The 27,294-nt window shown below is 39.1% G+C and overlaps 2 protein-coding genes across 4 annotated transcripts in view; both read left to right on the top strand.

Moving 5' to 3' along the window:
- Positions 1-5,196, top strand: part of KLHL2 (kelch like family member 2) — a 124,701-nt gene extending 119,505 nt beyond the window's left edge. For both annotated transcript variants that reach the window (XM_047798218.1, XM_047798219.1), the window contains exons 12-15: positions 286-414; positions 990-1,130; positions 2,498-2,641; positions 4,079-5,196. In XM_047798218.1, the coding sequence (XP_047654174.1) occupies positions 286-414; positions 990-1,130; positions 2,498-2,641; positions 4,079-4,107 (443 nt within the window). In that variant the 3' untranslated portion in view covers positions 4,108-5,196. The remainder of the gene's footprint in view (positions 1-285; positions 415-989; positions 1,131-2,497; positions 2,642-4,078) is intronic.
- Positions 5,197-9,003: 3,807 nt separating this feature from the next.
- MSMO1 (methylsterol monooxygenase 1) lies at positions 9,004-27,062 on the top strand. Of its 2 annotated transcripts, none has more exons than XM_047799021.1 (6): positions 9,004-9,106; positions 15,619-15,904; positions 20,764-20,912; positions 22,095-22,221; positions 23,823-23,977; positions 26,099-27,062. In XM_047799021.1, the coding sequence occupies exons 2-6, from the start codon at positions 15,650-15,652 to the stop codon at positions 26,292-26,294; spliced, it is 882 nt and encodes a 293-aa protein (XP_047654977.1). In that variant the 5' UTR covers positions 9,004-9,106; positions 15,619-15,649; the 3' UTR covers positions 26,295-27,062. The 2 variants fall into 2 exon arrangements, with proteins under 2 accessions (XP_047654977.1, XP_047654978.1); XM_047799022.1 differs by lacking the exon at positions 9,004-9,106 and adding an exon at positions 14,272-14,388.
- The last annotated feature ends 232 nt before the right edge of the window (positions 27,063-27,294 follow it).

Genomic DNA, 27,294 nt, shown 5'->3' with positions numbered 1-27,294 from the left:
TATAATTAGTGTACTTTCTGTTCTGTCAGTCAGATTATTGATGAAAGTGTTAAATTAAGATCATATATATCCTACAGATCTTTATAGTAGGATTTGTAACTCCACCCATTGTCACCATTAGATTTTAATAGTTCATAAAACTCATAAAAATCAGTAATGTTTTAAAGGGAAGCCCTGCTTTATGTTTTAAAGGGAAACTCTGCTACCATGGAGGAAAATTTATTATTTTCTGACTTGAAAAATAGCACTTTATGAATTCGGCTCTCTTTGTGATTCCATGTTTAGGTCTGCTCTACGCTGTAGGGGGTTATGATGGAGCTTCACGCCAGTGTCTCAGCACAGTAGAATGCTACAACGCTACAGCGAATGAGTGGACCTATATAGCAGAAATGAGCACCAGGCGGAGTGGAGCAGGTGACTAGGAACCTCATTCCACAATTGAAGCATGGAAAGGATGGAAAAAAATTAAACAAGTGAAATGATGACACCTCTTTATATTAGCAGAAAATATATACTGATTCTAGTGACACTGTTAAAATGTGTGTTGAATTATGTAGGTAGAATGATAGGTAGCTGCACTTAAATTTCACTTTGTAAAATCCCTAAAGTGCTGTATTAAAGGCGTCTTCTCTGTTTCATTTAATTATATTGTTTGGCATTACTTTAAGGTTTTTGTTTTTAATGCTTATTGGAGAATCAACTCTCTTCATATCCATTTGTTACAAATTTTGTGTTTTACTACTGATTTGCTTTTATTGCGAAAGTGTTTCCAGAAGGATTGTGTTAAAGGACTTCCCTCTCTGTGTTTTACCTACATATTTTTATTGTATTTGGTGTGCTTTTTTAGAATAGATCTTATTGAGATTCTCATTTATAATTGTATTCACTTCCATCTCTTAGATTGTATACTTTAATATTGACTTGCTCTAATATGTTACGGATTTCTTGTCTCTTTTACTCTACTGTAGTTGGTTCTTTGTGTTTTACAGGTGTTGGTGTGTTAAACAACTTATTGTATGCTGTAGGAGGTCATGATGGCCCTTTAGTACGAAAAAGTGTTGAAGTGTATGATCCTGCCAGCAACACTTGGAGACAGGTTGCAGATATGAACATGTGCAGAAGAAATGCAGGTATCTGTCTGGTTTATGATTATGAAATTTACATTGAATTGTGTTCATAGTTTTACTAGCTTAACTGTATATTTCCATTGTTCTTTTACTGATCTGGGTTCCTAATAGACTTTCTCTCTAAAGCAGAAACTTTTTTAATAATCCAATATAGTAAATACCTAGCATAGTGTCTGGAATATAACAGGTTAATGTGATCCTTCTGTTAATGTATATTTCAATTAGAGGCTACTTTTTGGTAATAAATATAGAGACTATTTTATAGGAAGAACCCTCTTTAACTAATACTTGAATTCATCCATTCTTACCACAGACATTTTCGATTGCCTACTGTGTATCATGTTCTAGAGTCCAGTTCTCAGGGAATTTACTCTGGTTGAGTAAATATTTATACCAGATTAAAAAGCTAGTTGTTTATTCGAATCTGGAGGGGAAGCGTAAAGATGGCAATTCCAGTTTAATACAGATCAGGATTTCTAGAAAATGGAAACGCCAAAACAACAAGTTTAAGAAAGCTGAGGTTGGAGTTCCCATCGTGGCACAGTGGTTAACAAATCCGACCAGGAACCATGTGGACATAGGTTCAACCCCTGGCCTCGCTCACTGGGTTAAGGATCTGGCGTTGCTGTGAGCTGTGGTGTAGGTTGCAGACACGGCTCGGATCTGGCATTGCTGTGGCTGTGGTATAGGCCAGCAGCAGCAGCTCTGATTCGATCCCTAGCCCGGGAACCTCCATATGCCATGGGTGCAGCCCGAAGTTGACAAAAGATAATAATGGTAATTTTAGTGGTCAGGATTCTAAGTGGTATAGGATTAGTGATGGTCTTTTTTTCTTCATAATTTTCTAGATGTTTTGAATTTTCACACACACACAAAAAAACCATATTATCCTAATAATAAAATTAAATTATACTATTCTACCATTTTGGAGATAATTAGCCAGTCAGTATAATAATTGAAATTCAGAATCATTTTTACCTTTTATTTATATATATATATATTCTTTTTCCTTATGATTCCCTTAGAAGCTGACTTTGGGAGAGTTACTAAATTTCTTTAACTCTAAATTTTCTATTGTTTCTAATAAAAACAAGGATTAAAATAGTTTCTAACCCGGAAGTTAAGGTTATTGTGAAGGTTAAGTGAAACAATGCATATAATAAAGCAACTGCTGTATGAGTAACATGAGTAGGAGCTTATAGTCGGTATTAGTCTCACATAAAGAAATTCTTTCTAGGCTCCGCATCTTCTCCTTTTGCCTCTTTCAAGGAAGTACGTCTCTGGATCACCTCACCAGACAGGTTTAAAGGTACTTGTATTCATCCAAATTTTTAAAATAATTGTTTTATCTCTGTGTAATTTTTTAAAAGGTGTTTGTGCAGTTAACGGTCTGTTATACGTAGTTGGAGGGGATGATGGTTCCTGTAATTTGGCATCAGTAGAATATTATAATCCAACAACTGATAAATGGACAGTCGTGTCATCTTGTATGAGCACAGGAAGAAGTTATGCAGGTAATAATTGTTCATTTTTCTTACAGTTTTTACATAAGGAATGTTTTTCTCCTATATAAGAAGAAGGTCTTCTCTCAAAGTATATTTTATTTCTTAACTCTCAAAATAATTCATATTGGATATGTACGTTCTGAAATAAAGCACTGGTATTCTTTGGTCATTCTGTAGTCATTTGATTTGTAATTCAAAATTACAAATCTTGGAGTTCCCATTATGGCTCAGCAGAAACAAATCTGACTAGCATCCATGAGGACGCAGGTTTGATCCCTGGCCCTGCTCAGGATACAACATTGCCGTGAGCTGTGGTGTAGGTCACAGACCCGGCTCAGATCCCGAGTTGCTGTGGCTGTGGTGTAGGCCAGCAGCTGTAGCTCCAGTTAGACCCCTAGCCTGGGAACCTCCATATGCTGCAGGTGCAGCCCTAAAAAGACAGAAAAGACACAGACAGAAAAAATTATAAATCTTTCCACTGTGGAATCATACAATAAAATTTAATATGGCTAACACCTGTATGCAGTGTCACCAGTCATCTGATGACTGTGGCAAGGGTTTAATTACTCATATATCCAAAAGATAGAACCCCCCTGCAACATCTCCCCTGGCAGGGCTCCATGTGGTAGTTTTATAGTGAGGCTACAGAGTAATTTTCTCACTTAAGCACAGTACTGATTGAATTATAAAATGCCATTTTGGTCCATTCTCTTAGTAAAAGAAATAGTAATACTCTTTAATAAATATAAAGATGAGCCTTTAAAACTATATGTTGCATATTAATTATTCTGATGATATTTATATTGCTTTAAACATTAGAACATTTCAGCAATATCCTAATATTGATCCAATAGAGGAAAAAATTTTATACTAATTAACCATGACTGTTGTTTATGTGTCATACAGAACACCACCTAAGAAAACTATATACAGTAGGATCCTAGGATAGTGTTCCTCAAAATTATGTGAACTTTGTTTCAGACAGCTTTATTGAGCTATAATTGACATAGAATAAATATCATATATTTAAAGTATACAGTTTTATTTGTTTTGACATAGGTATATAATCATGAAAGGATCATCATAATCAAGATAATGCAAATATTCATCACTCTCAAAAGTTTCTTTGTGCCCCTTTCAGTATTAGGTGGATCTTAGTATTCCCTGAGTAAAAATTTTTCCCCTTAATTGTAACTGTGAAGAGCACAAGACTAGTTCTATATCAAGTAGCAGACGTAGTTTTGGTCGAAATTTTTGAACAAAGATTTCATTGTCATTTAGATTAAAATGATGGTAGTCCTAAAGTTGCTAAGAAAGAGACTTTGAAACATCATGATCTGTTAGTCCCTGTTACTTAAATAATAAACTACTTTAAGACTCGGTATTTTCTCAGAGATATAGAATGCTTCCCAGGACTACGTTTTATTTCTTCTTTTCTTTGTTCAGGGGTCACAGTTATTGATAAACCATTATGAGCCTAAAGGACATTTTCGGCACATTTCCACATGAGAAGCAGGCTTCAACAAGTACTTCTGAAGTTGCCGAGAGTCTAGCACTTCTCCACTTGTAGCTGCACTTTAAGTCTCAGCAGAAGATAAGATCATCTGCCTTTATAGGCCTCACATACTGAAGATTATTTTTGGTAGATGCACCGTGTAGGCTTTTTCTGCAACGAGCAGCAGCTGACTGAATTTTAATAAGAAACTTGGACCTGCAGTATTATTCTGTGGTTTCTGGACAACAGTTGCTTCCATAAAGACTAGTTACCAACCTTGAGTGACCATGGGTTATTTTGTGAAGGGAGATAAAGTAATATGTGTTCTTGTAAAATTAAATTTCATCTTTATTCCTTCTCTTGAAAATCTGTATACACAGGAACTGAAAATCTTTGAACAGGCATTAAAATCTATGTAAGTATACAAGCTAGTCGAGGGATAAAACTGCTTTTATAAAATATGTTTGATTACATGAGTATAATAAATTGTGTGCATATAAATGTGTGTCTATATGCTTTCCTTTAAATATGTTTGAAAAGATGTTTGAAACTTGATTATACTATTTATAATTGGCACAGTACTTTGAATTATGCCAGTACTACATTGTAAAACAGAGTTGTATTTTTTGATATTTAACATTGCTTAACACTTTAAAATGCCACTTCTGAGGAATGAACATGGTGTAACACACTTGAATAAATGTGTGATGCCAAACTTTTTTAAATAAAATATAAATTATGCTTATTTATTATTTTCCTTGGTTTAATCTTGGTCATGTTTTGGTGTGTATTTCTAATTTTTTTTCTTAAAGTAACACTTTGGCATGAACATTACTGCAGGTTTTTGATGAATTTAATGAATGTATGGAATTCAACTGAATTTGCATGGTCTTAAGAATTTTTTCTGTGTGTATAAATTTAGCTGCTATTAACAGAAGAGAGAACTTTCTGTGAGTAGCCATGTGTGTTGATCAGATACAATTTTTCTGAGATCTTCAATTAATCTCACTTTAAAAATGACCAAAACATGTCTTTCTTGAATTAACTTTGAATAAAAGTTTGTATATTATTTGTTTCACATTGTCCTTGATTTTTCTCTCTTTAATTTGCTATTAAGAAAGTTGCTTGTTCACTTTCTGTGTTTTTATAAAATTTGCATTTTCTAACATCCTAAACCAATATTTTTAGTTTGTTGCCAGAGTAACCTACAAGGCAAGTCTGTTAAATCAGTAACTAAAGTCACTGAAAACTGTTCTCCAAGAAAAAGCTACCTCAGCAATCAAGGAAAAAGTCTCCCAAGGAATGGTGAAATTTAAAGTTTTTATATTCTGTCCCTAATATTGGCAGGGCGCAAGATAAAGATAAATAGCATCAGACCAAAAAAGAAAGTCAAAGAAAAAATATCTGCTCTGAAACAACTGAGAAATAAATTGTGGTTTTAATACCAAATAAAAGGAATTGAGGAAATAGGACTGGGAGGAGTGGGATGGACAGGTGAGGTGCTAGACACAGAAGAGGAGGAGATAGGAGGGGGTGATGGGTTATGGTGGCTATTCCTCAGGAATTTAAAAGGTAGGTGTGAGCTATTGCCAGAACAGTCGATAATTAAGAGGAAAGAACTATGATAAAATTACTGTTTAGTTAATATATTCACATTTAAACAGAGAACCGCATTTAATACTTAGTTGAATTTCCATTATAAGTGGAAATATAAAGAATTTAATCAGAAAAAGTAAAAACCTGTGCTCACTTTATGAAAATATGAATTTCTGCTTTAGTGTGGCTCCAGGGACATCCATTGTCAACTAACATGTCAAGCATCTAATGAACTTGGAGCACTGCCAGTTGCTTCTGACAGTGCACCAAGAAGAATGTGCCATTTACCTTTCCTGGTCACTTATAAACACTAATGTTCCATGAAACTCTCCATAAATCTATCAAAGATTTACCTAAAAATTTTAAAGCTCTTCCTTAAATATAATCTGTTAGGCTAACAAAGTCTTAAATCTTAGCACGTCAGATTTGTCTTTTCTTTCTATGAAGCTTTAATAGCTGTACCATAAAACAGTTTGCCGAGGTTTGTCAGCAGCTAGATGCATAACCCTTTGATTTCAAAGGCTTTGAATATACACCCCATGTAGCCTTTTTTCTCTCCATTTTGGAAGTTTTGGTTAGGCTTATAAAAGTGTTCCTGGCTTGATCTATTATTGTACAAAAAAGAGAGGTCAGAAGTCTTAGAAATCCTGCCAAAGCAACAGCACCAGGTATGAGCAGAGTTCAAGGCTAGATTTCATGTACATGCTTTGTGGAGCAGTTCTGCTGCCTACTTTGCTTGGCTTTGCACCTTCTTAGCTGAAAGCAGTGATGGTTGGAGTTAAGGTGTGTATACGTATACTTTCAGTTCCCCTCCCATTCCTTAGGCACTCTGGCGTATGATTACTGCTTTTTTTATCCTTTAGAGACAGGATGAGGACTCAGGTATTTATAATCCTGTTGGTGAATTATGAGACTTCTGTTTTATTGGTATAAGCGTAGCATAATATTACATAGTGATGTAATGGGTTGGGTTGCTGCTTGTTTCAGTTTGGTCCTGAGCAAATTGCCTCCTGCTGGCTTGTATGCCTGCATCTGGTTTTAGAGAGGAGGCTACATGGGAAAATGGAATCACGCTTTGAGTCAAGTTTCTGGCATTCTGACCCTGACTTCACAACTCTAAGGAAGAAAGTAGGGGACGTATTGCACAGCCCATGATCATGGCTGTGTATGCACCCCTTCTGTCAGTTACTAGCTGTGCCTTTAAACACATTTCTTAACCTCTGACCCTTGTTCTGTCTCCTCTAAAATGGCAACAGTAGTGTCTATGCCACTTACAAGGTCACTGGAGTTTAAAAGAAATGATATGTGTTAGTGTGCTTGAAATACAGAAGACCTTTATTAGATTACCACTCTTGTTGCAATTCTCTGAACCTCCCATTTCTCCATTATAAGGAAATGAGGTGAGCTTATTTCTGTATTTTTTAAGCCATATCTGTATTTCCTTTCAGCTCTAAATCTCCAAGATATAAAATAGGAATTTGATCCTCCACATACATACACCAGCTCTGATGTTTAAATATATATATATATATACATGCTTGTGGTAGGGTTCTAAGTCAGAGATAATAACCAACCCATATTACTAAGTGCTTCCTGTATTCCAGATCCTGTGCCGAGGGCCTTACGTACATGATCACATTTATTGCCATAGCTAACGTTATTATAGTACCCATTTTATGAATGTACTCGATAAAATTTTGAGAGCTAAGTTACCGAAACACAGCGAGTGACAAAGCCTGGTAGGTCTGACCCAGGGTGCTTTTTTTTTTTTTTTTTGTCTTTTTGCCTTTTCCAGAGCCGCCCCCACGGCACATGCAAGTTCCCAGGCTAGGGGTCCAGTGGGAGCTGCAGCTGCCGGCCTACGCCAGAGCCACAGCAACGCAGGATCGGAGCCGTGTCTGCAACCTACACCACAGGTTCATCACTTTAACCCACTGACCAAGGCCAGGGATCGAACCCACAACCTCGTGGTTCCTAGTCGGATTCGTTCACCACTGAGCCACAATGGGAACTCCGGGGTGCATGCTTTTAACACTACTTGATGGAGGGCAGCAGGTTTGGGCTGAGGAGAAAATGGGCTGCAGTGCAGTCATACCACAACCTCAGCCAGTAGGAGGGGCGGGGCCGGGGCGCGGTGGAGGCGGGGGTTGCTCTGGAGCTAGCCTGCAAAGCAAAGGATGCCTAAATTGGAGTGAGGGGCTGGGCCTTTATAATCTAGCATCAACCAATCACTGGACTTAGGCTGCCTCCTGGGAAGGGATGTGTGCCACGGGAAAGTGGCTTTCTTTGCCAACACTCAGCAGCTGAAGGCCTGATTCATTCCTGAAGAGGGAGACCTGAGCGGGACATCAACAGGCCTCCTAAAGACAGGTCTGAGCATCCAGAAATGGGACAGACCCCATTTCTTTTCATTTGATGTGACTTATGTCAGGATACTTTACAAAGGACATGGGTGTCAAAAACATGGCACAGACGAATGGACAGAGGTCCCTGAACCTCAGAGGAGGCACATCTCTCAAGAAGGGACTTCCTAAAGCAGATAGTTCCTGAATCCATGGGTAGGGGAGGAACTGCTGGCCCCTTAAATTATAGGCAAGAGTCAGTCTGATTACAGCCGCGAGAAGCGACAGCGTCCTGTTTGTATAAAGTCCTTCATAGTAAGTGCCTTCCACTACACCCTTATGAAAGTTTTAAAAGGCACTCTTAAGTTCAAGTTAAATTCTTAGGTGCTCCCCATTTGTGCACACCCGAGCCCAGCTGCAAGGGTAAGCCCGTGCGAGTCAGTAGCGTCGGTGTCCTTGGGGGCCCAGCCAGCTGCCGCGCCACCCCACTAAACCTCCGGAGCCTCGGCTTCCCTTCCTCCAACGAGAGCAGCACTGCACCGGAAGTTCTCATCTCCCACGTACAGGTAACGGTTATCAAAGGGCGCTGGACTGGGACTAGAGGGAAGGTGGTCTGAAGACGGGCGCGACTGCGGAAAGGGCGGTCTGCGAACAAACCGCAGCGAAAACAGACTTCAGAGCCCGAGCGCAGCCTCCCAGCTCTTTCTTGGAGCCGCGGTTGCCAAGCGACCCGCGCCGGGGGCGGGGTGGGGGAACGCCCACCTCCCGGACTGAAGGTCGCTCCTGCCAGCAGGCACCGGACGCCGCTACTGGCCGGATGCCTCGCTCTCACGATCCTCACTCCATCCGTGCAGCCAATGGCCGAGCCGCCAGCCCTCCTTTCAGTAGAGTCACACGATGACGGCAGCTGCACCGACCAATCACAGAGCCTGGAAGGTGGGGCCGGGCTTTCGCAAGCGAATAACGACCAGAGGAGCTGGAGGCCTCACCGAGCTGCGCATCCCAGTGGAGCTTGGGAGGCGGCGGCCGCGCAGCGTGCAGGTGAGAGGCTGGGATGCAGAGCTTGGCCGGCGCTCGCGGGTGGAGGCCGTCTTGTGGCGGGCGCGGGTGGAATCGTCAGTGTCGAGCCGGGTATGGCTCACAGCAGTCAGTGGTCACTGGGGACAATGGTCATAGCACCGAGTGACAAAGGCCAGACGTTTACAAAGAGGAAGCAGGGCCTGTGTGTGTGCGCGGCGAGCGTGTGGCTGGAAGGGGCATCCGAGGAGGGTACTGAAGAATGAGTAGGAGTTGGGCAGAAGGCCGCACCTACAGAGGAAGCTGTTTTGCGTGGTCAGAGAGGCCTGGAGCGCAGGACAGTCCGCGGCCTTCGTGTAGGAAAACGGAGAGTGCGGGTGAGGAGGTGAGGGAGGAGGAGAGCAGAGGCCCGGGTCCTTAGCTGGGGAGAAGTTCCCTGGAATTTTCAGGGCCCGGGGAAGGGGGAAGCTGCCTGCTGTTTAGATGAACGTGACCTGACGGAGGGGTGAGGCAGGGCGTGCTTGGAGGTGCGGTGGGGCTCGGCTCGCGGCAGGCACGGCTGGCAGCCCTGAGACAGCTCAAGTTCAGGTTTCTCAAGGAATCCGCAAACAGCTGCATTTCTTCTGTCAGAGCACCTAGCCGGCTTTCAGGCAGTCTGGTTGTGCAGGGATATGAAAAGGAGAAGAAAATTCACTCTTTCCTCTTTCACTCCAATTTTTTCGCTTTTGTTCAGTTGGCAACAGTGTACCCATTTCCCTCCCTTGAGTCCAGAGAGTAAACTCCTGAATATTCATTAAGCTTGTTATGTGTAAATCAGGTAAGTGATTGAAGACTTAACCCAGGCAGCAGAGATAGAGACCTGGAACATTCTGAGATGACTAAATAGGTGATGAACCAGGTCACGAGGTGTAGGAGGTGAGGGAGCCTCTGGGCAGGGTTGCAGGGAGCGGCGGCTTGACGTGCCTCAGAACTAACTGTCTTGGTTGGAGGTGGCCAGAGGATTTTTGGATAATCAGAACCTGGAGTTTCGGAATGAGGCCTGGAGAGAGAGACTGAATATCAGCATCTTCCTAACACAGATTACTCTCCAGGTAATCTGGAATAATTAGAAAAGGGTAAGGAAAACATCCCTGGGAATTTAGGGGTGAGCCTTAATTCTTGAGCCTTCCTCTCTCAAAAGCTGTACCACAGACACACTGAATCAGAATGGGCCCGTGTCCTTTATCCTCTCCTGGTTGAGTTTTAGGAACTGATGTTTCCTTTACTCAAATCAGGCCTACCCACCCCATCCTACCCTACATTACTCTTTTCCAATCTGGTCCCGCCCCTCCAAGCTCCAGCTTTTAGTTTAGGTGCATCTTTCTCTCCCCTGGGCCTCTCCATTCCAGCACTCTGAATTCCCAGCCCCTTATTGTTCTTATCACAGGTTTTGTGATAGTCTGGTTACTTCTTTGATTCCTCACTAGATTATATGTTTTGAAGTCAAGGCCAAGGGCAGCAGTGAGCACAGTGGCAGCACATACTAGCAACATTAAATCAGAGTGAATACATATGAGGAAAGGAGGGTGTTTCAAGGAGAGAAGTATCAAATCTTCCAGAGTGGCCACATAAACCCCCAAAAATGTTGGCTAGATCTGGCAGCTAGGAGACCCTTTCATTTACTAAGAGTAGATTCAACATATTGATTAGGGAACAGATTAAATAGTGGGGAAATGTGAAGATGAAGACAGCCTAACTAGCATACTCTTTCAGGAGGCTTAAGTAAACTGTAGGAATGATTCCCCCCTTATTATAATATTTAACTATGTGCTTTTTTAAATTTAGGATTGCAGTATAGTGTGGTGGATGAGAGCACAGGTACCCCACTTCACATTTTTTGTAACTTGGGAAACTTCATCTTTCTAAACCTCAGTTTTTCGTTTGTAAAATGGCAATAATAAAAATGCCTACCTTGAAGGTATGGTAGGGATTAAAGTATTAACGTCTTTAATAAAGAGTAATGTAACACTGTTAGAACATAGCTACTGGTTATAGAAAGTGCTTAGTGAATGTTAGCTTCTTTTTTTTTTTTTTTGTCTTTTTAGGGCAGCATGCAGGGCATATGGAGGTTCCCAGGCTAGGGATCGAATCAGAGCTACAGCTGCCAGCCACAGCCACAGCCACAGCCACAGCCACAGCCACGCAGGATCCAAGTTGCATCTACAACCTCCGCCACAACTCATGGCAACTCCAGATCCTTAACCCAATGAGCGAGGCTAGGATCGAATCTGCAACCTCATGGTTCCTAGTCGGATTCATTTCTGATGCACCACAGGGGGAACTCCATTAGCTTCTTGTAGCTACTGTGTGTCAGGTCCTATGTTAAGTATGTCACATACATTATTCCTTAGATTCATTAGAAGAACCATATTGCTCTTCCTTATTTTTTCAGCTTTACCAAGGTATAATTGAAAAAATTGTAAGACATTTAAGGGGTACATTGGGGTAATTTGATATACATATACATCATCAAGTTATTATTGTTATTCTTTACATTTTGCAGATAATAAAACAGGTTCAGAGAAGTTACTTAACTGGCTCAAGGTCACACAGCTAGTAAGTGGTGTTGGTTCAACATTGTCAGATTTGATGATGATCTCATGAAAAATGAGGATTGAACAAAATTTATTTTGTAATTTAGAAGATTGAAGACTTTTCATGTGTGTGGGGAGCTAATTGCAAGTATAGTTGGCCCTTAAACAACTTGAGGGTTGCAGCACCAACCCCCTGGACAATTGAACATCCACACATAACTTTTGACTCCCTCCGCCCCTACAAACTGAACTGCTAACAGCCTACTGTTGAATAACACAAACAGTTGAGAAAAGAAAATGTTAAAAAATAAGGAAAACACCTGTACAGTTCTGTGCCATATTTATTGACATTGTAAGTTTATGTCAGTACCTAGATGATCAAAACAACCTAGTCTTAGATGATCAAAACACTGTAGATATTATACATACTACTAACACTAGACATCAGAAATGAAAAAGATGACTTGAAAAAGGAATTCATACTTATTTACAGGTGTAAGGATTCATCATTAATGATGAAAAAGCAGCAGTGTGATTGCTTTGTGGTTGAGTAGTATAATTGCTACAGTTGCTTCACAGTAGCCTAGGTTGCACACTGATGAGTGAATCATTATGAAGTTTTATAGCATACAGTATTTGTTATACTCATGATATAGTATTGGAAACATTGTTACTATGTTTTAAAACCACTTTGCCTGTGACAATAGACTGGTTTGCAGTTTCTCCAATTGCAAGAGAGAGAGAATAGTGTATGGTGATGTAATTCTTTGAAAGCAGAGTTGTAAAACAGAAAATGTAACATTAATTTTATATGAAACATCGCTCACTTTATGCGTATGTAAAAATAGACTAGTAACTACATATATTTTATGCATTCATGAAATACTTAGCTTTTTCTTAATTTTTTTATATTTCTAGGCTTTGAGGCTCACCTGTTTTGGTTTTTTTCAAATTGACACAAATCTCAAAAAAAATCTTCCATTGTATTTATTGAAAAAAAATTCAAGTCTAACTGGACCCTCATAGTTCAGACCTGTGTTATAGAAGGGTCAGCTGTAGTTGAGCAAATTGTATGGGTGAGAATTCAGCAGTAAGAGGCTGTGTGGGGATCTCTACCTTGAGATAAGTTTGTTGGCCCAAAGAAAAAGGAACAGTGGCTTGAGAGGAGGTTATGGATGGAGGTTAGGAAAACTTTTCTCAAGGAAGGAAGACTTGGGTATGTTTTAAAACTTGACAGGATGGACTCGGTCAAGAGGGAAAGATGGAAGGTGAGAAAGGGTAAGTGATGGACAAGTTCTTCATGAGGTAGGATTAGAACACAAGGCCAGGAAGTCTAAGAGGAGAGGGTGAGTGAGCTCAGGCTGTGACATTCTAGTCACAGAGTGACTAGATAAGGATGCAAAGTGAATTCAGAGTCCTGGGTAAGCTGGCTAAGCTTCCCTGTATCCTCTTTGATAAGAGGTCAAGTTGAGGGAGGGGGAGCCTTTTTAATGGCTCTCCCTGTGGCATATAGAAGTTCCTGGACCAGGGGTTGAATTGGAGCTGTAGCTGCAGGCCTACACCACAGCCATAGCAACACTGGATCTGAGCTGCATCTGTGACCTACACCACAGCTTGCTGCAGTGCCAGATTCTTAACCCATTGATGAGGCCAGGGATCAAACTTGCATCCTCACAGAGACAACATCAGTCCCCCAACCCACTGAGCCACCACTGGAACTCCATGGGGGATCATTTTAAACAATATTAAAGAGTGCTTCTGAGGCTTCATATATTTATTTTCAGTGGTCCATTTGTAATTTTAGTGGTCCATTTGTAATTTAGGGATGGAAGTAAACGTTTTCAGGAAAGTGTCATTCTTCATAAGTTTGTATTTTGATTGATCTATTAAACTTATTTATCATGAAAATAAAACATGCTCATGAAAAAAGATTAAATTGTAAGAAAGTATACAGTATAAAGTTGAATTTGTCTCCTCTTTGTAACTCCCCCCCCCCACCATGAGTGTATATGCATTTTCTATGTTTTCTGTGTTTGTGTGTGTGTGTCTGATGTGCACAGATACATAAAAGTGCTTAAAGTATACAAACTTTTCACAAAAATGTAAGTGGGGCTCTTGCTATATACATTCCACAACTTGCTATTTCATTTAACATTGTCTTTAGACATCTTTGTATGTAGAACATGTAGAACATCTTCCTTTTAAGTGGCTGTGTGTCTTTGGAAGGACATGATAGAATTTATTTATTTCTTATTGTTGGACTTAGTTTATTTTTCTTTTTTCTCTTTGTTTTTTGCTATTATAAGCAATGCTTCCTTCAGTCTTAGTGTCTTTGTACACTCGAGTGAGAAAAATGCTGGGTCAAAAGTTGTATTTATTTTGTTGGTTTGGTGTTTTGTTTTGGCTACCCCTATAGCTTACAGAAGTTCCCTGAGCCAGGGATCAAACCCATGCTACAGCAGTGATAACGCTGGATCCTTAACCTGCTGAGCTACTGGGGAGTTCAAAAGATATATATATATATATATATATATATATATATATATATTTTTTTTTTTTTTTTTTTGGCTGCCCCAAGGTATATGGAATTCCTGGATCAGGGATGATCAGATTTGAGCCACAGCTGGGGCATCTTTTTACTCACCATGCTGGGTGCTAGATGGGGATCAAACCTGCTTCCTGGAACTGCAGAGACTCCACGATCCCATTGCCGCACAGCAGGAACTCCAAAAGGTGTATTCATTTTGAACTGTAATAAATACTGTGAATTTTTTCTTCAAAGATAGACTAATCCTCCCATCCGCAATATACCATGGTGCCTGTTCCTCCAAATTGTTGGGTACTAAGTATTGTGAAACTTAGAGATTTAAAGATGAATTTCCTATTTGAATCAAACTGAACTGTTCACTTGCTTCATGAGCATTTGTATTTATTTTTCTGTGAACCTTCTGTGAATGGTCTTTGTCATTTTTCTATTAGGTTTTTAGGCTTTTTCCAAAGTGTGCTTTGTGACCCTTTATCATGATTCTTGGAAATATGTTTTCCAGTTTGTCATTTGATCTTTGACTTTATTTATAATTGCTTTTTTAGTTCCCAGTTATGTAAGTATTTAATTTTTATGTAGTCAAATTTGGCAGACTTTTTCTTTATAGATTCTTTTGGTTTTAATTGACATTTTTAAACTCAACTATTGTTCATTGAAATGACAAGGTTTATCTTAGAGACCACACTGAAAAATCTCTTTAAAAACGTTTTGAAATTTCTTATCCACTATTGTTCTTTATATCTTGCTCTTGAGAGTGAACATGTGGCTTTTAAATCATATCTACAAATGTAGATGATGATGACATCCTGTAGACTGGTGTTTGTTGTTTGTTTTTGCTTTTTGCTTTTTAGGGCAGCACTCAACGGCATATGGAAGTTCCCAGGCTAAGGACTTAATCACAGCTACAGCTGTCAGCCTACGCCAGAGCCACAGCCACAGCAACGCAGGATCCAAGCCGCGTCTGCGACCTACACCACAGCTCACAACAATGCCGGATCCTTAACCCACAGTGTGAGGCCAGGGATCAAACCTGCAACTTCATGGTTCCTAGTTGGATTCGTTTCCACTGCACCACAACGGGAACTCCTGTTTATTATTTTATTTTTTTTAAGGCCACACCAATAGAATATGAAAGTTCCCAAACTAGGAACTTAATCTGAGCCACACAACTGCAGCCTATGCTACAGCTCCAGCAACACCAGATCCTTTAACCCACTGCTCCAGGCCAGGGATCAAATCCTGCAGTCAGATTCTTAACCCACTGCACCACAGAAGGAACTTCTAGACTGGTATTTTTAAATCACATGTTTAGGACCTGAGAGATTGGCCTTTAGAAATTAATCAGAAGCATTTAAAAAACTGTTTTTTAGAATTTCATTGTTCTGCTTGCATGCTTATTTATTTATTTATATTTACAGAATTATAAGGCTGTCTGCAGACATTTGAAAAATGGCAACAAATGAAAGTATCAGCATCTTTAGTTCGGCATCCTTGGCTGTGGAGTATGTAGATTCACTTCTACCTGAGAATCCTCTGCAGGAACCATTTAAAAATGCTTGGAATTATATGTTGAACAATTATACAAAGTTCCAGATTGCAACGTGGGGATCCCTCATAGTTCATGAGGCCCTTTATTTCTTTATCTGTTTACCTGGATTTTTGTTTCAATTTATACCTTACATGAAAAAGTACAAAATTCAGAAGGTGAGTATGATGAACTTGGAATGGAATGTTATCGTTAGTGTTGTTGAATATCTTTAAAGTAAATGTAACTTCATAACTGAAAGTAGACTCTAGATCAAGGTCGACCAATAGACAAGTAATGAGACCACATATATAATCTTCTTACACTACATTAAAAAGTAAAAATTATTTGGGAAAATAATGTTCACAATATATTTTATTTAACCCAATAAATCTGAACTGTTGTCATTTCAATAAAGTCATCAAAGTTTAAGAGTTCTTAATGGGATATGTTGTTCTTATTCTTAAAATAAGTCGTTGAATTCCAGTGTATATTACTTCAGCCCATTTCAGGTAAGACTAGCTGCATTTAAAATGTTCACTAGCCACGTTTCTAGCTGCTACCATATTAGATAGCACTGCCCTATGTCATTACTGATAAGGTTTTAAGAATAATTTTTTAAATTGTGCCTTAGGTAGATATGACATTTATCCCATTTGGGTTTATAAATTGTAAATTAAAAAATTTTTTACTGAGGTGTAGTTGATTTATAATATTTTAGCTTTAGGTGTACAGCATTCTGATTAAAAACTTTTACAGATTATACTCCATTTAAATTTATACAATATCGGCTATATTCCCTGTGCTGTTTAATATATCCTTGTTGCTTATCTGTTTTATATTTCATTGTTTGTACCTCTTAATCCTCTTAATCTTACTCTTCCTTCCCTCTCCCCACTGGTAACCAATTTTGTTTTCTACACCTGTGAAGTCTGTGTTTCGTTCTATTCATTCATTTGTATAGGGTTTTTTCTCCCTACCATATAAGTGATCATGAACATGTAGTCTTTGTCTGACTTATTTCACTTAGTGTAATCCTTCAGGTCTATTCATGTTGTTGCAAGTGGCAAAACTTCATTGTGCCATAATGACTGATTAGTATTTGTGTATGTAAACAGTGAGTTTTATTTCTTCCTTTCCAATTTGTTTTCCTTTTATTTCTTTCCTTGTCTGAGTGTTGTGGCTAGGACTTCCAATACTATACTGAATAAAAGTGGTCAAAATGGGCATCTTTGTCTTGTTCCTGATCTTAGAGGAAATGTTTTCAGCTTTTCACCACTGAGTATGATGTTAGCTGTGGGTTTATCATACGTGACCTTTATTATGTTGAGATATATTCCCTCTATATCCACTTTATGGAGAGGTTTTATCAGATATAAATTTTAAATTTTTAAATTAGCTGGAAAGAAGATTATGGAGATTTATGGGTATTATTTGCAGTTCACTCTAACCTCTGATGTCTCAGCTCCTACATGTATGTTAATATTCTAAGACTTTGATCAGGATGGTTGAGGTTTTGTTTTTACCCAAAATATATTGTGGTAGTTCCTATCAACCTAGAAAAGTGATGATACTCCTAGCTTCCAGATATTTGCTTCACAGCACTGTTTCTTTCTTTTTTTTTTTTTCTTTTCTTACGGCCACAGGTGCAGCTTATGGAAGTTTCCAGGCTAAGGGCTGAATCAGAGCTGCAGCTGCCACATACACCACTACCACAGCAACACTGAATCCAAGCCAAACTGCAACCTACACCATAGCATGTGGCAATGCCAGATCCTTAACCTACTGAGCGAGGCTAGGGATTGAACCCTCAAACCCATATCCTTGTGGAGGCTATGTCAGGTTCTTAACCCACTGAGCCGCAATGGGAACTACAGAGCTCTGGTTCTTGTGAGATTTCTGTGCATGACAAGGTGCTGAGATATACCCAGTTTTAAACGTAGAGAAAATAGCAGGCTCTTGTAATGTGTAGACTATGGAGTTGGGCGCAGTTCCCAGGGAAGAATCTGGACCAGCTTGTTAGAGAAATGATACATCAGCACAAAATTTCCAAAATGCTTTTCATAAAAAGGCCTACTTTGAAAGGCACAGTTGAGTTTGGATGTCTTGAGTTGTTGTTGGAGCTCTGGCTGCCCTGGGTCACCCACTGGCTTCTTTATAGGGCTGATGGGTTGTATGGCTGACCAGGCCAAAGTATCTCTGTGCTTTCTGCCCTCTGCGGTTGACTCACTGGTCAGAGGTGGTAACACACTTTCAGAGAGAGAAAGATATGTTCCAGTCAAAGTTTATGGAGACTTTAGAATAAAATGTGGCAAAAGAAAGGACAGGCAGTAATCTAATGGGTTCCAACTAGTAACTTAAAAACTGAGATCAATGGGCTTTAGGTCTGTACTTGACATGTCTTGAGTTTTGCAATCATTAAAGTCCCTGCTTTGAGCTTTTTTGATACTAAAATTGTGAATCAGTACAAATTTTCACAACTTAAGAGGGTTTAAAAACAAGCCGTCATGGGTTAGCAGGAATCTGAGTAGTATCCATGGAGATGCAGTTTCGCTCCCTGGCCTCACTCAGGGGGTTAAGGATCTGGCATTGCCATGAGCTGTGGCGTAGGTCACAGACACGGCTCAAATCTGGCATGGCTGTGGCTGTGGCATAGGCCAGCAGCTAGAGCTCCCATTTGACCCCAAGCCTGGGAACCTCCACATGCTGCAGGTATGGCCCTAAAAAGGCAAAAAATAAAAAGTCATACATCTTAATTCTCTAGGAACTTTCTTCAAGGATGTGTCCACTGAAAACATTCTTTCTAAAGTCCGTGGGCCTGGTAAAAAGTAAAGCACAGGGTTTTTTTTTAGTTGCAGTTGATTCATTTTTTATTAATTTCTGCAGCCACGTGAGTATTAGATTCTAGCCAGGATATCTGCTAAAGTCTGTTAAACATAGTTCTACGGGGAAAAGAGTCCCTTTGCCAACCCAAGCCAGAATCTTCCATTTATTTTGACCCCGGTCACAGACTAGAACTTTGGAGGAGCCAGGTCAGATCATGCTCAGAGTAGAAATAGACAGTTTTAAATTGTCTTGCCTGAACCCCTTATTTTATTGCTGAGGAACTTGAGTTGTCAGCCTCAGAGGCCCTGAGATTAGAGCCAGCTCTCCAGATTGATTACCAGTTGATTGCTGTTCCTTTTTTGTCAGGGGAAGTGACTGTCCTAAAGAATTTCAAAAACAACACTGGAGACATAGATTTTAGTCCAAGTTCTGCTAATAACAGCATGTGTGATCCTGGGCAGGGTGGTTGACTTCTTTGGGCCTCTGCCAATGGCAAGTGGTTTCCATCCTTGGGATCTTTTGATTTGGGTAAAAAATCTTGATTAGCAAGTTTCTGAATTTTGAAGTAAGTACATTTAAAACAAAGTAATAGCTTTCTATTTATTATCACCATCTTTTGGTAAAACCAAATGCACTTCTTCTTAAATGTAGACCTTTATAAAGTTTTTTTAAATTATAGTTGATTTACAATGTTGTGTCAGTTTCTGCTGTACAGCAAAGTGACCCAGTCATAAATATTTATGCATTCTTTTTCTCATACTATTTTCCATCATGTTCTACCCCAAGAAATTGGATTTAGTTCCCTGTGCTGTACAGAACTTCATTGCTAATACATTCTTTTTTTTTTGTCTTTTTTTTGTCTTTTGTCTGTTGTTGTTGTTGCTATTTCTTGGGCCGCTCCTGCGGCATATGGAAGTTCCCAGGCTAGGGGTCAAATCGGAGCTGTAGCCACCGGCCTACGCCAGAGCCACAGCAACGCGGGATCCGAGCCGCATCTGCAACCTACACCACAGCTCACGGCAACGCCGGATCTTTAACCCACTGAGCAAGGGCAGGGACCGAACGCCCAACCTCATGGTTCCTAGTCGGATTCATTAACCACTGTGCCACGACGGGAACTCCACTAATCCATTCTTAATGTAATAACTTGCATATACCAACCCCAAATTCCCAGTCCATCCCACTCCCTCCTCCCCGCCCCTTGGCAACCACAAGTCTGTTCTCTATATCTGTGAGTCTGTTTATGTTTTGCAGATAGGTCCATCTGTGCCATATTTTATATTCTACATAGAAGTGATAATCATATGGTATTTGTCTTTCTCTTTCTGACTTGACTTAGTATGAGAATCCCTAGTTGCATCCATGCTGCTGCAGGTAGCATTATCTTGTTCTTTTTTATGGCTCAGTACTATTCCATTGTGTATATGCACCACATCTTCTTAATTTATTCATCTGTCGAAGGACATTTAGGTTTTTTTCACGTCTTGGCTATTGTGAGTAGTGTTAGTACAGCCCTTTAAATGGAATAAATCTAGGTTTTTCCATATGGTTTGCTGAGCAAGTCGATCACCCTGATGAGGTTTTAGTAACATTGAACTCCATTGATTGTACTTCCATATTTTGACTTTGATCTGAACTCCTGCATCTATGGGCAAGTAGCTCTCCATTCTTTGGGAACCACCTGGACATGTTTGTTTCTCAAGTTCTTCCAGCTCAGAGAATTTATAATTCTATTAGTGTATTTGGACAGAAATGCACTTATTTCTGGGGATGAATATTCTGAATGGCTAGAAGCATTGGTTTACCTGCATGGCAAGTCTTCCAATGCTGTGTGCACAATCTGACTGTGGTCTTAGCAGAACACGCTCCTCCCTCTGGAATTCCTGGTACAAGACAAGTGATTTGCAGGCAGAAAAGACAAGAGCTCTTCATTCTGTGGTGTTGCTTTGGTTTGTTGAGGTCTTTGGGATTATTTTGCTGGTTTGTCTATTAACAATCTCTTTACCTATTTAAAGTGGTGGTAATAGTTGGTCAGGGACTAAGAAGGGGGGTTAATGTGCTTATAACATAAAATTCAGATAACATAGGATTAATTAAATAACATAATTAAGGTCCTATATAAACATTAGAGGAAAAATTAATAATTATCGTGTTTTCAGGTGAAATTCATGATAGCAGAAGCTAAACTAAATACTGTGATTTTTCTCCATAGGATAAACCAGAAACATGGGAAAACCAGTGGAAATGCTTTAAAGTACTTCTGTTTAATCACTTTTGTATCCAGTTTCCTTTGATTTGTGGAACTTATTATTTTACGGAGTATTTCAGTATTCCTTACGATTGGGAAACAATGCCAAGATGGTATGTGGATAAATATGGTTTTTATACTCAGTCATGGTTTATCATCTGATTAAAATATCCTTAATGTTTATCTTCTTTCCTCATTTGGTTAATGTTTATTTGTTTGAAACTTTGAGAGTAGTAAAAATGTAGAAAAAGTAAACCACAGTAGAAACTTAAAATGTTCCCGTTTTTATGTTTCTAATTTTATGTAATATCTTACCAGAAGGTGAGTTTCTTGTATCAGAAGTTTCCATAGCATCCTTATGCTTATGCTGAGAAAAAATACATTGCATTTTAAGTCAAAAATGAGTGGAAAAAAATAAGAGAGTTTGTGAGGTTTATAAAAATTATGTCCATACAGACACAAAGGTATATTATCTGAGCATAAATGTTTGTTCCCATAACATTTATATTTAACTGTTTGACATAACCTGAGTATAGATGTACAATATATAGATGTATGTTTCTCTTATTAATGTATATTCAGTATTCAAAAGAATGTCTGTGTGTGTGTTCATATGTATATAAAGTCTTTCTTGCCCATTGCACTATGTCCTTCTCTTTGGCAGAAAAAAAACCCCTAATGATTTTACTTTTGCTACTCATAATTTGAGTCCTTCATCAATGTTATTCTTTTCCTAGAAGTTTTGAATCTTATTTCTTAACTCTGATTTTATACCTGTGACTTTTTCTTAAATGAACTGGAATTGGTGTGGTGGTCACAGACTTTTTAACTCTTTAGTTTCTGTCATTTAGCCAATTGTATCTAGCAGTTTTGAGAATTTGTTGATCAGTATATCCAGTTAGGTCAGGATGGTATTTGGTTTTTTCTTTCTTGGTTTTTTGTTTTTTTGCTTTTTAGGGCCACACCCATGGCATATGAAAGTTCCCAGGCTAGGGGTCTAATCAGAGCTGTAGCCTCCTGCCTACACCTGAGCCACAGCAATGCAGGATCTGAGCCGTGTCTGTGACCTATACTCACAGCAGTGCAACGCCGCATCACTAACCCACTGAGCAAGGCCAGGGATCAAACTCAAATCCTCATAGATACTTACTAGTCAGGTTCATTACCACTGAGTCACAACGGGAACCGCCTGGTATTTGGTTTTATGCAGTGTTTCCAGCAGTGACCCAGGTAAAAAGTCTAGATTATTTAAGTAAAAGTTATTTTATCCTCATTATGGCATTTTCACTTTAAAGGTACATGCTTTTGGCAAGATGCTTTGGCTGTGCTGTGATTGAGGATACCTGGCACTATTTCCTGCATAGGCTCTTACACCACAAAAGAATATATAAATATATTCATAAAATTCATCATGAGTTTCAGGTATGTAAGAATTATATTTAATATACATTTTTTCTATTGGAGGCAATAATATTTTTTAAAAATCCCCTAGACTTAAAAAAAAATTGTCAGTGATATTTTTCTTTCTTCTTCTTTGAGCATGATTATTAAGAATGTAATAAACACACACACAAAGCCAGTTCTACAATTTTTCTTTATTTTTTTTAATTTCATGGTAAATTGAAACTGGAAAGAAGAATGTTCCATGAAATGGTTCGTTTATGTTTTGGGGCCCAGGGCACTGTCCTGACATAGTTGGGTTTCTGGCAGTTTGAGAGCAGCTCTGATGTTGTAAGTGGGACCCCAAACAACAAACCTCGAATCAGTAAAATTCCAAAACAACTGCCAGCTTAGTTTTAATGCCTTTTCTATCTCATTGCTAACTCCTTCTCATAAACAGTGATTTGTGTGTGTGTGTGTGTGTCAGAACAGCTTTGTCGTTAGATTTTGGTTATTTTGGTATGTTCTGCATTATCCTGATTACATGATATGCCAAACCAAACATCCCTTTCTTGGAAGATCAAATTCAGGTGCATAAATCAAAATTAGAATTCAAGTCAGTTGTGTAATGCCTTTATCTTATGTCTTCAGAGATAGCTATTGAAATAGATTGTATTAAGGACATCCCAAGACCTTTTGATGTCTGGTAAGAATAAAAAAAGATTTTTATTGAGAATCACTGTTGATGTTCATATATGTATGGCTGAATATACAGTTGACCCTCAGAATCCATGGGTTCTGAATCCATGAATTCAGATCGAAAATAATGGGGGGGGGGGATTTCCAGAAAGTTCCAAAAGGCAAAACTTGAATTTGTCTTAAGCGGGTAACTATTTAATAACCTTTAAACTGTGTTTGTAGCTACTTACATAGCATTTACATTTTATTAGGTATTATTGGTAAATAGGAAGTGTGCAGGTTATGTGTAAATACTGTCCATTTTATGTCAGATACTTGCGCATCCTCAGAGTTTAGTATCCATGGGGATCCTGGAACCCCATCAGGTACCAAAGGATGACTGTACCACCATCACATATAGAAAGGACATCATTTTATAAAATTATATGCATAAATAAATTAGAATATATATATGCATATATATATTAGTCAGGGTTCTGCAGAGAAGCAGAATCAATAGGAAATACACACATAGTAGGAGTTTTATTGTAAGGAATTGGCTCGTGCAGTTGTAGGGTCTAGTGAATCTGAAATCTGTAGGGCAGCTCACGGGCTGGAGATGTGGACTAGAGTTGGTGTTGCATCCTGGGTCCTAATCCCTCAGGGCAGCAGTCTGGAAACCAGGCAAGGCTTCTGTATTGCAGGAGTGAGAATTCCTTGTTCTTTGGGAAGCCTCAGGCTTTGCTTTTAAGGCCTTTACTGATTGGATGCAGCCTGCCTGTGTTATGGCGGGTCCTGTTCTTTACTCAGGGTCTACTGATTTCAGTGTCAGTCACATCCAAAAAAAGACCTTCACAGCAGCATCTGGACTGGAGTTTGACCAAGCAGCTCGGCACCACGGTCTGGGCAAGTTGATCCATAACATTAACTGTCACAGTACAGTAAGCAGTTCTGATTTGTTTTAGGCTCCATTTGGGATGGAAGCTGAATATGCACACCCTCTGGAAACCCTAATTCTGGGAACTGGATTTTTCATTGGAATCATGCTGTTATGTGATCATGTTATTCTTCTTTGGGCCTGGGTGACCGTTCGTTTGATAGAAACTATCGATGTCCATAGGTGAGTTAACAATTTCTATTCAAGTAGAAGCTATCAAAATATTCTGTTTTCATGGTTGTAGATTGTCTTTCTTTTTTTTAAGTTGAAATGTAATTGACACATAACATTGTGTTAGTTTTAGGTGTACCACATAATAGTTTGATATCTGTATGTATTGCAAAATGATCAGCACATCAATCATCACTATGCAGTTACTTTTTTTTCTTATTTTTTTGTTTTTATTTATTTGTCTTTTTTTTTGTCTTTTCTAGGGCCTCACCTGTGGTGTATGGAGCTTCCCAGGCTAGGGGGTCTAATCAGAGCTGTAGCCGCCGTCCTATGCCACAGCCACAGCAACACAGGGTCCAGGCTGCATCTGCAACCTACACCACAGCACATGGCAATGTTGGATCATTAATCCACTGAGCGAGGCCAGGGATCGAACCCTTGACCTCATGGTTCCTAGTCAGATTCGTTAACCACTGAGCTACGACAGAAACTCCAGGTTTTTTTTCTTCTTATGATGAGAATTTTTCAGATCTACTCTCAATTTTCAAATTCACGGGATTGTTGACTATAGTCCTTATTACACTGTAGTCAACACACATTACATGCCCAGGACTTATTCATCTTATACCTGAAAGTTCCTACCTTTGACCACCTTCACCCATTTCACCCACTGTAATCATTGTCATAGATTAGCTTTTTTTTTCCTAAGTAGACTAATAAGAGACATTAATCTTGTCAATGTTGTTATTTTTAAGAAAACAAGAGAATATAAACATTGGATAAAAGTTCAAACAATAGATTATTTTATTTTATTTTATTTTTACATTCCTGTCTATCTATGGCTGTTATTTTTGTGGTAAGGGAATATTCATTCATGAATTACTTGAGAAAATGAAATAAGATTTTGCCCCCCTCTGCATGCCCAGCAGAGGCCTGTAAGAACGCTTTCCCTGCCCCCTTTCCAGTCTGGATGTTACAGTCATGTTACTTTGGTCAGTAGGAGAGCAGAGAGCATTTAGGGTTATGATATGGATTCCCCAGGGGCTGGTGAGGCCACACAGCTGTCTGTGTGCTTGTTGACTAACATTTTTTTTGTTTTTTGTTTTTCATTTTTCTTTTTAAGGCCGCACTCGTGGCATATGGAAATTCCCAGGCTAGGGCTCGAATTGGAACTGCAGCTGCTGGCCTACGTCACGGCTCATGGCAATGCAAGATCCTTAACCCACTCTAAAAAAAGTTGCTACACAGTGATCCACAGGTTTAACCTTCTTAATGTTGGTACTAGTTTCGTATCATTTTTCCTAAAAGACAAATGTAGTGGTATTATGGGCATTACAAACTATGGTGAGAAAGCTCCTCAAAAACAGAAAAAACAAGAATCCTTGGCTAAAGATTCATTACTATAACCCCTCTCTTTTATCCCCTAATGGACAGTATTAATTTCTATAAGTCGATCAAGTGTTTTGTTTTTTTGTTTTCTTTGTAGGGCTGTACCTGCGGCATATGGACGTTCCCAGGCTAGGGGTAGCTGCCGGCCTACACCACAGCCACAGCAATGCCAGATCCCCAACCCACTGAGTGAGGCCAGGGTTCAAACCTGCATCCTCGGGAGTTCCCGTCGTGGCACAGCAGAAATGAATCCGACTAGGAACCATGAGGTTGCGGGTTCAATCCCTGGCCTTGCTCAGTGGGTTGAGGATTTGGCGTTGCCCTGAGCTGTGGTGTAGGTTGCAGACGCGGCTCGGATCTGGTGTTTCTGTGGCTCTGGTGTAGGCTGGCAGCTACAGCTCCGAATAGACCCCTAGCCTGGGAACCTCCATATGCCGTGAGTGCAGCCCTAAAAAAAAAAAAAGACAAAAACAAAAAAAACCCTGCATTCTCATGGATATTAGTCGAGTTTGTAACCCGCTGAGCTACAACAAGAATACCATCAAGTTGTTATTTAATTTCTTTTTAAAATTTTTTTTATTTAATTTCTTAAAGTGATTTCTAGAGTACACACCATTTTCTGTGAGTTTTTGTCTTTTGTGACTTGGTAAAATAGAATGAACTGGTTAACAAGCAGTGAAAACTTTGATTATTTACTGTGTCTTTATGTCCTTAATGATCTTTATCATTTTTTTTCCCCCCCAGTGGTTATGACATCCCTCTCAACCCTTTACATCTCATCCCTTTCTATGCTGGTTCTCGTCACCATGACTTCCACCACATGAACTTCATTGGAAACTACGCATCGACATTTACATGGTGGGACAGAATTTTTGGAACAGACTCTCAATATAATGCCTACAATGAAAAGAGGAAAAAGGCTGAGAAAAAGACTGAATAAAAACATCTCCCATAAACCTTCCCGAAGATACACATTTTCCTGAATTGAAGCTAGTAGCTAACATTGCTTCTGGGGAGCAGAAATAAACATGTCTCTTGGCTGCAAAGTGATCAAAAGAACATTAACAACCTTTCATTATCTTCCTGGTGGGAACTTTTATATATTTAAGTAATTTCCATGAGGAAACTTTAAAGGACATGTTGCTAACCTTACAAAAAGGATTTAAGTAACGGAGTATTAATCTATGTCTGTTCACCCAGTTGTACCAGAGACCTGAAGCAGAAATTGGTCTTTAAATCTTTTATATATAGTGGCCACTTCAAGAACTCTTAGTAGTGGTGTTGGCCTCATATTGAACTTTAAACACTTTTGGAATTTCCTTAAAAATCAAATACCATGGGTTGACCTACACCAATCCATACAGTGTGAGTGAGGCTGCCGAATCCGAAATAGCCAGCACCAAGAATTTCTACTCTTATCTGGAGCTGACCAGTTTGAGGTGATTCTCTTTCTTTGAGGAGTCTTTTTGCAACATACTACTGTTATCTATAAATTAAGGCATTTCCAAATTGATGTAAGAATATTTTAGTCTACAGGTTTTCGGGTTACTTGAATTTTTTTAAAATTGAGCTTTATTTCTGCTAACTACCCTTTTGTTTTTGTATATCAATTTTTCATTATACTTAAAGCTATATCTTGAGACTTTGTGAACTGACTTGCTGTATTTGCACTTGAAGTTATTGAAATAAATGTGATTTTGTTTGATTATTTAGTTTCCAATTTTGAACATCAGTTGTCACCTTTCATTCTTACCAGGAAAAGTATAGAAATCACTAAGTTATTAAATTTTGTAGTAGAAGGAATTGTTTCAGCATTTTAAATGTTTCATTTTGCTAAACTTTTTTTCAGCAATTGTAACTTTTTTTTTTTTTTGTCTTTTTGGCATTTCTAGGACAGCATATGGAGGTTCCCAGGCTAGGGGTCTAATCAGAGCTGTAGC

Source organism: Phacochoerus africanus, chromosome 10 (genome assembly GCF_016906955.1).
Source record: "Phacochoerus africanus isolate WHEZ1 chromosome 10, ROS_Pafr_v1, whole genome shotgun sequence".
NCBI lineage: Eukaryota > Metazoa > Chordata > Mammalia > Artiodactyla > Suidae > Phacochoerus > Phacochoerus africanus.
This window is presented reverse-complemented; position numbering and strand designations above follow the sequence as displayed.

Bases quoted from the DNA above. Each gene is read 5' to 3' on its own strand.
- MSMO1 (XM_047799021.1), top strand. From the start codon at position 15,650: ATGGCAACAAATGAAAGTATCAGCATCTTTAGTTCGGCATCCTTGGCT. The intron at 15,905-20,763 runs GTGAGTATGATG...TTTTCTCCATAG, and splicing joins AAAAGTACAAAATTCAGAAG to GATAAACCAGAAACATGGGA. The intron at 22,222-23,822 runs GTATGTAAGAAT...GATTTGTTTTAG, and splicing joins AAATTCATCATGAGTTTCAG to GCTCCATTTGGGATGGAAGC.